We start from the raw sequence: 13316 nt of genomic DNA, 5'->3' as shown, positions 1-13316 counted from the left end.
GTATCAACAAGCTCCTCTGCCAGGTTCCTCCAAACATTTCCACATGTCACAGGTATTTGTATCCCAAAGCTCTGCATTTTGGGACTATTATGTACTTTGTATTTTCTACCCTACCTACACAAATACTTTAAAATTACCTGGGAGAAAGCCTGCAAGGCAAACACTGTTAACTTGCAAGTGAACCCTGACACTCGTGAAGCTTTCCCCAATGCTGGCACAAGGCAGCAGGTAATCAGCATTCCCTGGAAGGTGTTTCTTGCACAGTGACAGGGCACTGGGATCTTCTGAAAGCTGCTAAGGAAAAGCAGCCTGGAGCCAGAGCAGTTCCCCTACAGCCCTGTCTCACAGTGCTGGGCTGGGTCACAGAGCCCATGAGGGGAGGAAGGGAGGGATAAAGATGTGACCTTCCCTCTTCCCTGAACACAACTCAGAAAACTGGAATTTCAGCATATCCATTCTCCATAAATCCCTTCACCCAGTGCAGTACAGGGCAGCACTGAGAGTCCACAGGAAGATTTAACCTCAGCCAGCTGCTGTCCAACCCCACCATCCCTTTGTATCACTTCTCAAAAGAAATATCACATGTGGATATTTTCCACTCTATAGGAAACATCCCAGATCTGTAACACACAGAAGAAAAGGAGGTAAAATAGTTAATTCCATCCTATCACTATGAAGAAAATTACTGCAACAAATTTTGTGGGGGAGTCCTCCCCCTCTTTTATTCTCTAACGTCAGAGGACCAATCCTTTTTCAGGAGTATCTGCTCATTTCTGTCCCTTCCACTGTTACTCATCAATCAGAAATTAAAAACCAAAATAGCAGCACTCCCAGCCCAAGCTGCCCATCCCCATCATGAGCCAGGATGGAGCATGGGGGGACAGCAGAGGGACCTCAGCCCCATCCTACACCCTCACCCCACCTGCTCCAGCAGAATTATACCACAAAACAATGGGTGAACGATGAAAATTGTGACCAAAACGCCTCCAGAAGTGGAGAAAGGGATGGAAAAGGCAGAATATTTCTATCATAGCTATGGACTGAAGAAATTTTATTTGGGGAAAAGCTAAACGTGCCCCCCAGGGTGTCATTTTGAGAATCAAAGCACAGCTACCTCTGTCAGATACAAATTTGCAGGCAGCACAACAGAAACTATTTGACAGCATCAACCTATTGCTAAAAGTAATTCAAGAGGGATTTTCTCTTAAAACACCCTTAAACCCCAGCAGCAAGCACAGGAAACACACTGATCCCAACACACACATCTAAACCATTTCCCAGGAGTGACTGCCCTGCTCAGCCTTCCTCCCCCAGCCCCTCTGGGACAAGAATTGGAGAAATTCCCCCCCCAGTGTGGCCTGCAGCCAGCCTGCTCTCAAGTTCAGATCAACTTTTATGGCACAACATGATTTATCTCAAGTACTTGCTATTTAGAAAAGGATCAACTCATTACTTTTACTAAATAATGCTCAATTGCCCTTGACATATGTGACAACCAAAAAAGATTCCATCTTTGTTCAAGACCTGAAGCAGATTTATCTATCTGAACGCTGAGTGTAATAAAAGACTCAAATGTTGTTGTAATAAAATATATGACACCAGTGGATTTATGAGATACACAGCCTGTCTGCTGAGGCCCCTTGGCTTGGGGCACTTCACAGCAAACATTCACCATTTTATCACTTCTGCTCCCATCTGCAGGGCACAGTTTTGTGAAGGACATGCCCTGATAAAACGCATTACAGGGGATATTTCTGGAGAAAAGTGGACACGGAGCTCCTGGATTAAACCTTTTTACAGCACTAGTCCTCAAGTGCATTTTTAATCCTCGGTGACAAACTGCTTCCTACACGCAGCGAGCTGCATTCCCAGCTGCATTGGGAACACAGAGCTTCAGGAAATGCAGGAATAGCAAGGAGTGCATTCCAAACCCAGCAACAACTGCAAGCTCTCCAGCACAGCAGAGATGATGGCAGAACACCCTTGGGTGTCTGACACGTGAAATAACGTGGCTGCTGCAGCAGCAGAGGCCGTGCCAACCACCCCTGAGCCCAGCTCATCCTCCTCCTGGGGTGTGGCAGGAGCCCATTTCTCCCTGGCTATGACCAGGCAGCACCTCTGCTCCCAGCCCTCCACTACACACCCTCCTCAAGCTCCAGGATTTTGCAGATCTTCAGAAGGTTATCTATATTCTGAAAAGGTTTTAACATCACACAGCTGCAAGACAGGGGTCTCGCTCCCAGGCATGGAGTTCCACAAGGGACAGCTTGAGGAAATCTGGTCACGAAGAGGTGACAATTAAACTGGAAATCACCCAGGCAGGAAGGAGGACCACGCTGTTGTGGGGAGCTGTAGGGGCTCCCCCTTACCTGGCCTCCCCGCAGAGCTCAGATCCCAGAGCTGCTGCTCCCAGGGATGGATCTTTGTCTCTGTCAAGCAGCTGAGCTGTCACAGCCAGGACACAGGCACAGGCTGCTCCTGAGGAAGCTTTCCTGGCATAAACGCACCAGTCCAGGGCTGGAACACCTGGCTGGCATATGCCAGTGGTGCTGCTGTCAGGAACACTTTAAGCTCTTGCATTTTGGGTTCCAGCTTCCCAGGACAGCAGCACAAGGACTCCCAGAACCTGCTCCTCTCCCCTCTCTGCCATCCCACACCCACTGTCAGTACTGACACACCACATCAGGGTACAGGGGCAGGAAAATCCTTGTGAGCATTCCTAGAAATCTCAAAGTAGATTTACACAAACTAATTTTAAGCAAACTGACAGGTTTCTGCTGGCAACCAGGCAAGACAGCTCTAACAAACCAGAGAGCAAGCTCCTGCAGGTGACATCAGATGCCACCTGCTGCAGTCAGCCCCTGGCACTGCCAGGCTGGAGGTGACCCACATACCCTCACAGGCTGCTGTTACACCCACGTCCACAACGTAGATAGATTTGGCTTAAAGAAGGCAAATTAGGTTTAAATTAGGCAAAAGAATCTTCCCAACACCTCCAGGTATTGTTCTGGTTTCTGCAAAGAGGAGACTCCAAGGACAGCACAGTCCTAAGGAGGTGACTGCACACTGCTAAAGCATTCCCAGCATCCATCATCCAGCATCAGCCAGGCAGCACCTGCTATTAAACCCAGGCCTGTGCAGAGGCCTGTTCCAGCATTCCTTCTGTTTGCCAAGAAGAAAACAAGACCATATGATGCACTGATAAATCTCACTCTGAGAGACAAACGTGAAGGACCCCACCTCTGGGTTTGTGACAAAGCAGTAACATTGCCTCAAAACCCAGGAGGCATAATGATCCTGGCATATTTCATTTTTACAAAGTTACCCTGAAGAACAAACAGCTACATAATAGAAACAATCACCACAACCTCTGATCTTTCATACTTTTTTTTTTTTTCCAAAGCTGCAAGCACTCATTTTCCTCCACAGAAAATACAAAACTCACATGTTCACAAAACCACAGAATAGCTGGGGTTGGAAGGGCCCTCTGGAGATCATCCAGTCCAAACCCCTGCCAAAGCCCAAAAAGTGGTGCTGCTATTTGGATATTTTCACACTTATATAAACCACGCCTTTTGTGTTTTGTCAATTCACCTCTTGTGAATCATTAAGGCTGATGGTAGAGGAAGCCACGGAAAAACATGTTTCTCCCCACAGAGATAAGGTGGTGGTAATGACTGAAGAGCACTGCTGACAGCTGGTACTGAGATGAGCTGAAACATTAAGTGCTAAGGCAAAGATGCTCCTCATCCAAGACAACTGAACTCATTTCATTTCCTAATGCTGAGCAAGAGATTATGAAACAGCCTCTAAAACTGAGGCAGGTTTGGTTCTGTGCCCTGTTCTCACATGGTTTGTACAAGACAAACATTGTTCAAGTACTGTATGTTCAAAAATCTCCATGGTGTAAAACAGACACAGATACACGTCCCATGTATATGCAGGTGCACAGAGATGGAATTTCTGGCACACAGGTGCTGGCAGAGGAGTGTTAGGAAACGTGACAACTCTGGGTACCAGACATTTCCATTTCCCCAGCAGAGCCCACTGCCAGCTGCACTGAGATGGGAATCCCTGCTCCAAAAAGCACACGAGCTTTCCTGTAGCAGCTGCTGGGCACCAAAGTCTCTCCAAGCCCAGAGCCTCATCACCCAAAGAGGGCAGAGAGGTGTAATACACCTGCAGAGGTGTAATTCCTGGTGAGCAGTGCAGTCCACACTCCCTGGAGCCCCAGCAGAGGTGCCTCTGTGGGCTGCGTGGAACCACGGCTGGCTCCAAATCAAATACTCACTCACCACCACGGGTCTGCCAATAAAATGAAGTTTGAATACTGACAGGAAGAATTATGATGTCAAAGGAGCTCTGAAGATAAACAGGGAACTGACATGATGAATCACAGATCCTACACATTATCCAGGAGTGTGCTCCTGACAGGAAGCACACGCACAAAGCTCTGCCTGTATCTCTACATCCCAGAGACACCAGGAGCCAAGGTGGACATTACAGCTGGGGACACAGGGGACAAGCAGGAGCTGCAGCAGGGGGATGAGCTGCAGAGCTGGCTCAGGGGAAGCCCAAGGACTGTGCCTGCTCTCTACACCCACCACAGAGCTGAGCAACAGCTCGACACCGAAGGACACAAGAAATGGCCATAAAACAGCAACACCAGCAGAGCTCCTGGCTGCCAGGTAAGAGTGGGTTCCTGACCTGGAGGGGAAGCTGGCTCTGTGACAGGGGGAAACAGCAAAGTCAAAACCAAGACTCCTCTAAAGAACAGTTCTATAATACTCATAAAAGGAATGACAACATGCTGTCACCATCAGGGACCAGGCTCAGGAACACAAGTTGTCCTAAATGCTGTGGTTCTAATTTTTTTTAAATTAACTAAGGAAGTTTATTAGCTTGCAGAGGGTTTTTCTGGACATGTCAAAAATACTGAATAAAGCTTTCATATTTCTGCAGCCACAAGAGCAGATCAACCTCCAAGGAACTTTTTGGAGGCCTGGCCAGACAGGCCCTTCCAGACCTGCAGTGGCTGTGCTGGCAGGATAAGCTGCTGTCCCTGAACACACAGCCCTGACTCCCTGTGCAAGCCTGGCCATTCCACCTGCTCCCCATGACCTCTATGTGTTTGCTGGAAGCTTTTATTCTCTTCAGGAAGGAGCTGCATTCTCTCTCAACAACAAACTCAGAAATACCAACTTTCTTCTCCTAATAAAGAGGAACGCATTGGGAAGCTAAAATCTCAGAAGTAATATTCAAATTTTTGACAAAGGCAGGGATCACTGAGTGAGCTGCCACCAAGGCAGCCTCAGCACAGCGTCCAGAGCCTGCATGAGATGGATCCCCCCTTCCCACGCCCCCCGAGCCACTCCCACGCCGTGAATCACCTCCCGTGACCGTGCTGCACCGAAGAAACCCAAACAGCTCCGAGGAGGAGAGAGGGAAGAGCTCCCATCAGCACCTCCTGCGTCAGCCAGGGCTGGAAATGGAACAGGGACTGTTGTCTGCCTCTGGCAGTGGTAACGTCCCTGCCTGGCAAGAGCTCTCCCCCAGCACAGACGGGCAGCAGGACACAGGAAAGTTTCAGCTTTCTCATTTTTCAGATTCTGTACTGCATTAGTATATAACTCTGACCTTCATATAAAGTGTTAGCAAGTTCACAGTTTAGTTAGACAAAACAATCCTTTTCCAGCCCAAGAAGGCCCAGAAGTACAAACAGCGAATTGAGGAGAGCAAACTGGGAGGATGGGACTTCATACCCTGAAGCTGTAACTGGACAATTAACAATACCTAAATGGACCAAAACTTTAAAAAGTGTGAAAACTCGTGACCTTGTGTCCATCTTGGGTGGAGCCAGGGCAGACTCCTGTACTGCCCAAGGTGTATCCTTTGAAGGCTTTCTTTATTCCTTTAACACAGTGTAGCCTGTGTTCCAGGGAGCGTCTCAAGGCATCAACCAGACACTCTTCACTGGGCACTCTTTATCAAACACTCAACACGTTTCCCAGTTTCTCTCTCTGAGAGCAGCCCTGTGCTCTCTGGGCCTGAATCCAGAAATTACGGCCTGTCCTGGCACTCTAGAGCCACTTTATCAGGGCAGAAGGGCCTCTCCCACAATTAAAGGATACAGGGTTTTACTGCTGCTTCCCTTTGTTTGCAAAGTTCAAGTGAACTCAGGTCTGCAGGGGCAGCTCTGTCACTCCAACGTTGATTACCTGCAGTTACAAGGTGCTCACAGCTTTGGGAATCCGGCTCTGCTATTGCCAGTATTTGTCAACATCACAAGAAAGACAATTTACAGTCCCAAGAACAGAGCTCCAAGGGTTTGTCTGATCCAACAGAGCACAAGAAACAAGAGTGCTAAAGGAGAGCTTCTCCAAGCAGAGCATCTACAGTCAAATTACACAGGTTGCTCTGCCCAGAGATGTCCTTCTCCAGATCAGCTCTTCACAATATAATCAGTGATTTTAGGAAATACACCTGCACCTGAGCTGCTGTGCCACAGAACCAGGGCGCTGCTCTCTGACAGCTCAGCAGGAACAGCTGCTCCACCTTCCTATTGAGCAATAATGACCCAGGATGTGTGCATTTTAATTAACACATCCATTTTTTGAGTGGATGTTGCTTCACATTCCTTTCTCAAGCCAGGATGATCAACAACTTAATTACAGGGAACTGTTGCTTGTTGCACTGCATCTAAACATCCTTTAAAAATGCCAAGGGAATGAACCAGCACCCCACCAGAGTAAGTTGAGGGCCTAGGATGCAGGTCACAGGATTTTGCCACATGAGCAGTGAGGACACCTCATGGATGCAAATTTCATTCCATTTATTTTAAAAAGTTACCCAATGGCAACAGGGACAATATGAATACATGTTAATGTTAAAAATATCCCTCTTGGAATTTGCCCTGTGAAAGCCCAGGATGCTGCTGTCCCAGGGCAACACCTGGCACTGAACTCCCCACGACTCTGAGGTACCAAACACCACACAGCCCCCAGCAGCTTAAGATGCAGCAGCTTGCAAGCAGTGCTCTATTTTTTACAGAAAAAGCACATGACACAACTCCAGGGCATCAATTACTCCACATTTTTTGATAGAAGGTCATTGCTTTAGTGCGCCCCAGGAGACAGGTGAAACGTGTTAAATCTTTTCATACTTCAAACCTTTGACCTCCCTGAGGGCAGGATCTGCCTGCACAGGAAGGAGCAGGGCAGCAGTGCCTGAGAAACTGCACACCCAGCCTTGGTTTATGAGCAGCAGCACAATCAGCTGGCTCAGACACAGCTCCAGGGCACTGCAACAGAAGCTCTTCCATTAATTTTAGCAACTGGCTTTCTTGTTTGGCTTTTTCTGTTCACAGACCTTCTCCATCACAGTTCTCCAGTTCCTGGGGGTGTGAAAACCTTCTGGAGATGGTCAACACAGGTGTTTCATCACAAAATTCTGGTGTCTGCCAGAGAACCCCCTGATGTGAGGCAGCATCCTGAACACATCGTGCAGAGCCCCCAGGCTGACCCTCATCCTTCCAAAAGCCACTGCAGTCCCCAAGATCTCTGTCCCACTGCTCAGGGGTGTCACTGCACCAGCTCTCCCTAAAGCTCGTCCCCTCCTGCACTTGTGAGGGCACCTGAACATGTCCACCAACACTGCATCAATACAAGATCACTCCATGACATGGGGACCAACATTTTAGTTGTTTTCATGTTAAAAAAAAAAAATAATAATCAATGGTAATTTCATTGCACTAAAACTACGTCCTGCCTCGTGGGTAATCCAGCAAAACAGAAGTGCCACTACTGTCTAGCAACTGCTTTTGTGTGGACTCAAGCAGATCTGCTTTTATGCCAGAACTTCTTCCAAATTCAGTCAGGGTTTATCCTGAGCCCCAGGATCTTCTCCTGAATGACCTCTGTGGTCTGAGGCACAGAACCCAGAACAGGCGAGGAAAAGAGAAGATCTTGCTGTGCTCTGGGAAAAAAAATTAAATGTAACACTTACAAAGTTCACACTTTAAATGATCCTCAAAAAGATTCTCTGACTTTTTCAAAAGGTTTTTTCCTACTAAAAAAAAAAAATGTATTACCTAAATTTAATTATTCTGGCAGGTCCACATAATAGGTGTGACGCACCAGCACCCCAAAAACTGGAGATGGAGAGGCAGCAGTGACATCTCCCTTTGGCAGTGACTCTTTAAGCACAAGCTTAGGACACATTGCTTCTGCAACACTGAGCCAAGCAACAAATTAATCGAAGATGACAGGGCCAGATATACCCACAAACATTCACATAGTCTTCAGAATTTTATTCTAAATAATTTTAGAGTTTTTAACAAATTATGTGACTTTATTTTAAATAATTCAGCAAGGCAGAAGTTCTGAAAGCAGGCCACAGGCTGATTTGTGATGACTGCATGAGACAGTTACGAGGTTGCAAAAGTGATCACAGAGAGATTCAGATAGAGTTTTCTCCCATTTTCCTGAAACATTGCTAAAAACCCATTTCTTCATATTACAGACTAGAAAATACTAAAAAAAACTAAGTGACGATAGCAGGAACCGTACCAAGCTGCAAGAAGGAGCTAAGTTGATTCATAAACCTTTCTTTAGTTGCCTGACAACCCCTGCATCTCTGAAGGCTGGTTCCATATGTTATCAGAAATCACCTTACAGCTTTAACCCATAAACATACAGCCCAGCCCCCATTATTTCAAAGTCCCTACCAAACCATCCAACCTAAAACCACACTGTCTACATTTTAAGTATTTTTAAATAATTCAAACAAATAATATACCAAATATTATTAATTGTCTAGTGCTGTTTCAGGTATATTATATGCATTAAATGTTAGGAAGGAACTCTTCCCTGGGAGGGTGGGCAGGTCCTGACACAGGGCACCCAGAGCAGCTGTGGCTGCCCCTGGATCCCTGGAAGTGTCCAAGGCCAGACTGGACAGGGCTTGGAGCAGCCTGGGATATGGGAAGGTGTCCCTGCCATGGCAGGGGGTGGCACTGGGTGGGCCTTAAGGTCCCTTCCAACCCAAACCATTCTGGGATTCTGTGCTGGCTGCAGGAAGCAGAAGAGAGCGGGGTTAGGCCAGCCCTGCCTTTGGCAGCACTGAGCATCGAGGGCCGCAGTCTGTCCTTCACCACCTTCCCACTCCTGCTGCACCTCTGCATTGGACACCTGGTGTCACCAGATGCCAGCAGGACCCTGTGCTCAGTCTCAGGCTCTCGAGAGGAGTGACAGCACCACTCTGCAGGGTCAGACACCATCCAGTACCTGAGTGAATCCAAAACCATTTCCAACCCAACACAAAGGGAATCTCTTCTTGAGGAGTCAACAGTGCAGAGTCTGCTCTCACTGGGCTAAAGGCAGCACTGCCCCAAAGGAGCCCCAAAGAGCAGAGGAACAAAAATGGGTGTGTTACACCAGGGACACCCCCTAAACCAGCCATTATTTCTAACCATGAACTGTTACACAAGTTCAGCTGTTACAAATCTTATATTCCTTAAAGAAAGCCACACCAGTGTCTGCTGAGGGATCCTCACCAACATCCACATGAGCACCCTGCACACACAGGGTGTCAGAGGAGCCAGCAGCATTGACCCACCTGCCCCCCCAGTCCCATGGAGCTCTCCAGCCTGTGCAGACACAGGCAGAAATGCAGCTTGTGCTGCATCCACAGCTTGACACTCACTGGAACAAGGCACAGAAATCATCTGGCCTTCCTAGATCCTTTTGGGAACTAATTCCTGATGTAGTTCAAATCAATTAGTTACAGACAGCTCCAGTGAACTTCCAGGGGTCCACTCGGTACAAGAGGTCCATAACCAGCCACAGACACAGCAGCTTCCCACCATTCCCTCTCCTGCAGATGCCTCACTGCTCTGCCTGCGTGCCTAATGATCCCCATGCAGAGATACAGAATAAATTATTACAGAAACAGCCATTATTTCTAATCATCATAAACTGTTTTTCCTGTAAACTTCAATCACTGCTAATCACCATCTCTTCCTTGCCGTGGAGAGACCCAGTGCAATTAGGGGAGCAGAGTACCACACCTGAAACAGCATCACACAATTAACCAGATTTGGCTTATCATTCACCTGAATTATTCAAAATGTTACTAGAAGTTTAAATATTTTGTCTCTCTCGTACATCAGGACAGCAATTCATTTCTCCCTGTGAGAATGTACTGCAAAATCAAATCACACCAGTCCAGTAAAAGAGATTAAGCTCTAAATGGCATTGCAGAACAGATTTGCAGGGCAAGAGGAGTCACTGAAGCTCCTCTTCCCATCTTGCAGGTTGAAGCACCTGTTAAAAACGCTGACAACAGAACAGCACCTGTGTTCCAGCATCAGCCTCACCTGTTGTGCCTGGAGGTATCACACACCTCCATCCTCCCACCAAGTGTTCCGTGTTTACCCTGACACAGCTCTGGGGTCGCAGCCCCGGGTTCTGCTGCCTGCTTCCCCTGCTCCCCACCCTCCCCAGCACTGCTGCTGGCCCACGGGCCAGCTGGAAGGAGCAGGCAGCTTCCCTGGTAGCTCACGTGGGAAGCGTTCGAAGGATCAGACCTAGCTTGGAGAGTGAGATGGAACACTCAGCTTAGGGATTCTCTCTGCAGCATTAAACAACCTGATAATTCTGCAACAACTGCATTTGTAGGCAAATCATGAAAACACTGAATACTGAGAAGCTTCCTCATAACCCAAGAAGAGCATCACTCATCCAACTGCCAGGTTAGGAGGCAGCTAAGCATCAATCTTTCCTTTAAATTCACATAAATCCCCCTTTCCTTCACCAGGCTCCCAGGCTGGTCAAACAAAGGCACACTTGTCTCACATTTTTTATTAGCAGAAAAGCTCAAAGCAGAAGAATAAAGTTGAGGTTGATCCCTCTCCTTCTTCCCCACATCCCCAGTCACCAATCCCAGCACTCAGCACGCACCAGGGTGTTCCCTGAGGACACAGCTGGGAGGGCTCAGGGGGGCAGGACCACTGCAGCCAGGTTGGGTTAGGGCCAGGGAGTCTCAGAACCACGTCCAGTGTGGGTAAAAGGATCTCACCACTGACCAGAGCACTGGGCTCCTGTTCTGGGCAACAGAATGCTGAAAAAAAGCCAGTCAAGGCTCACAGAACTCCCTGGGTAAGTGCAAAGGGTGAGATGAAGAAAAGAAGGTGCAAGGAGGAAGGTGAGACCAGGAATCTGGAGCAGGGACAGACCACAAAATGGGTCTGTCTGTCTGGGGTTTTTCTCAATTACTCAGCACATTTCAGGGGTGGCAGTGGAGCACCTGTGATGCACAGCACGTCACCAGGCCAGATTTCTCACCCCTGCTCTGCACCATAGCACTGCACCAGCTGCCCTCCATCCACCAGCCCAGCACAGTGCAAAAAGCACTTGGAAAACCAATTCCCCAGCATTTCAACCACTGAATGATTTGGCCTAGAGACAAGATTCCAGCCAGAGGCAAGCACCAATGAAAAATGTGACTTCCCCAGGCTGATACCCAGCAAAGCATGACTGAGCTCCTGGCAAAGAGCAGAGCAATCCAAACACATCCTGCAGCACCTGGACACCTGGAAAGGAGGGGATGTGCAGGCACCACAAGAAGGGATTTCACAGTCAAGGCTGTTCCTTCACATTTTAAAGCCTTCCTGGCCACTCTACCACTAATGAGGGAATTTTTATTTTTTTTTTACAATAATACAGAACAAAACCACTGCACAACCCTTAGGATGTTTCCACACAACAAAAAGTGGACCTGGCTGATTCCCACAGGAAAAAATCTCCCTGTATCCCACAGCACCAAGGGGTCACCAGAGCCTCACAGCACCTTTAGGGGACCCTAAAATCTTGCTGCACACCCCATGGATACAGGGGCACTCCAGACCCACAGGGAATCCCAGAATTCTGCCCCACATCCCAGAGCACCAAGGGATCACCCCCTGTCACAGCATCCCTAAAGGTCCCTGCCCACAGCCCACAGGGAGAGGGGTCACCAGAGCTTCACAGCATTCCAGACACCCTAAATCCTGACAGCAGCACCGAGACACGCCGGGCTTCACTGCACCCTCAGGGGACCCCACAATCCTGCCCCACACCACAGGGACACGCAGCACCCCAACTCCTGAGGGAGTCCTAGATGCTCATCCCACAGCACCAAGGGGTCACCACAGCCTCTGAGCACCTCCAGGAAACCCCAAAATTCAGCTCTGCACCCCACAAGGCCACCGCAACCTCACAGCACCCTTAGGGAGCCCTAAATGCTGCCTCACACCCACATGGAGAGGGGTCACCCTGCTCCTGAGGGAACCCCCAGTTCTGTCCCACACCCCACATTGCCAAGGGGCCTCAAGGTCCCACAGCACCCCTGGGGGACCCTAAAATCCTGCCCCACAAGGAGACGGGTCACCCTTGCCCCGGCTCCTGAAGGAACCGCACTCCTGTCCCACATGCCACATCACCAAGAGGCCACCTCAGCCTCCCGAAAGCCACGGGGAACACCGGGAGAGGGAACACCGGGAGAGGGAACACCGGGAGAGCGGTCACCCCCCAGCCCCCCACAGCACCGGGGGGGTCTGCACAGCCTCACAGGACCGTCAGGACCCCCCACACCGCCAGGGGTGAGGGGATCACCACAGCCTCACAGCGCTGCCGGGGGACCCCCAGGGCTGAACGGCCTCCTGGCTGCGGGGCTGCGAGAAGCTCGCAGAGCCGCGGGGCGCAGGGAGGAGCAGGAGCGGAGGAGGGGGCAGGGGATGGGCGACAGCGGCCGGTCCGTGTCCCCCCCACTTACCCGCCCCGCCATGTTGCCGCAGCGCCGACCGACAGGCCCTCCCCGCGGCCGCCAGGGGGCGGTGCAGCGCAGGCGCCGCGGCGCGCCGGGGCGGGGCCTCGAGTGAGGGGAGGCCACGCCCACTGCGCGACTCCGCCTTCCCATTGGTCGAGCCGCCCGCCGCTCAAGGGCCGCGTCACGGAACGCCCCGCCCATCGGCCTGGCTGTGAGGGGCAGGACGTTCTGCTGTCAGTCATCGGGAGAGCTGCGCGGATTGGGCGGCAGGACGGGGGGCGGGGCCGGGGTTCCGGCCGGTGCCGGTATTCCCGGGGATCCGCGTTGGGCACGGGGGTGCCCGGCCGGGAGTGCCATGGCAGCCTGGAGGGAGCTCGGCTGCTCCCGGTCCCTATCCCGCGGTGCAGCGGGATGGGCCGAGCGCCGTGGTGTGAGGGTGAGCGGGGCCGGGCCGGGCCGCCCGGGAACCGCTGCTTAATTATTTAAATTATTTAATTCTATTTTAATGTGGT

At 50.1% G+C, this 13316-nt stretch overlaps 1 protein-coding gene across 2 annotated transcripts in view; it reads right to left on the bottom strand.

Moving 5' to 3' along the window:
* Window positions 1-12927, bottom strand: part of NSF (N-ethylmaleimide sensitive factor, vesicle fusing ATPase) — an 80140-nt gene extending 67213 nt beyond the window's left edge. The window contains exon 1 of one of the 2 annotated variants that reach the window (XM_068212191.1): window positions 12811-12927. In XM_068212191.1, coding sequence (XP_068068292.1) covers window positions 12811-12822 — 12 coding nt within the window. In that variant the 5' untranslated portion in view covers window positions 12823-12927. The remainder of the gene's footprint in view (window positions 1-12810) is intronic. The other variant, XM_068212192.1, reaches the window with a different exon arrangement.
* Between the last annotated feature and the right edge of the window lie 389 nt (window positions 12928-13316).

Source organism: Anomalospiza imberbis, chromosome 22 (genome assembly GCF_031753505.1).
Source record: "Anomalospiza imberbis isolate Cuckoo-Finch-1a 21T00152 chromosome 22, ASM3175350v1, whole genome shotgun sequence".
Lineage (NCBI taxonomy): Eukaryota > Metazoa > Chordata > Aves > Passeriformes > Viduidae > Anomalospiza > Anomalospiza imberbis.
Note: the sequence above shows the minus strand (reverse complement) of the source record. Positions and strands in the feature narration are given on the sequence as shown.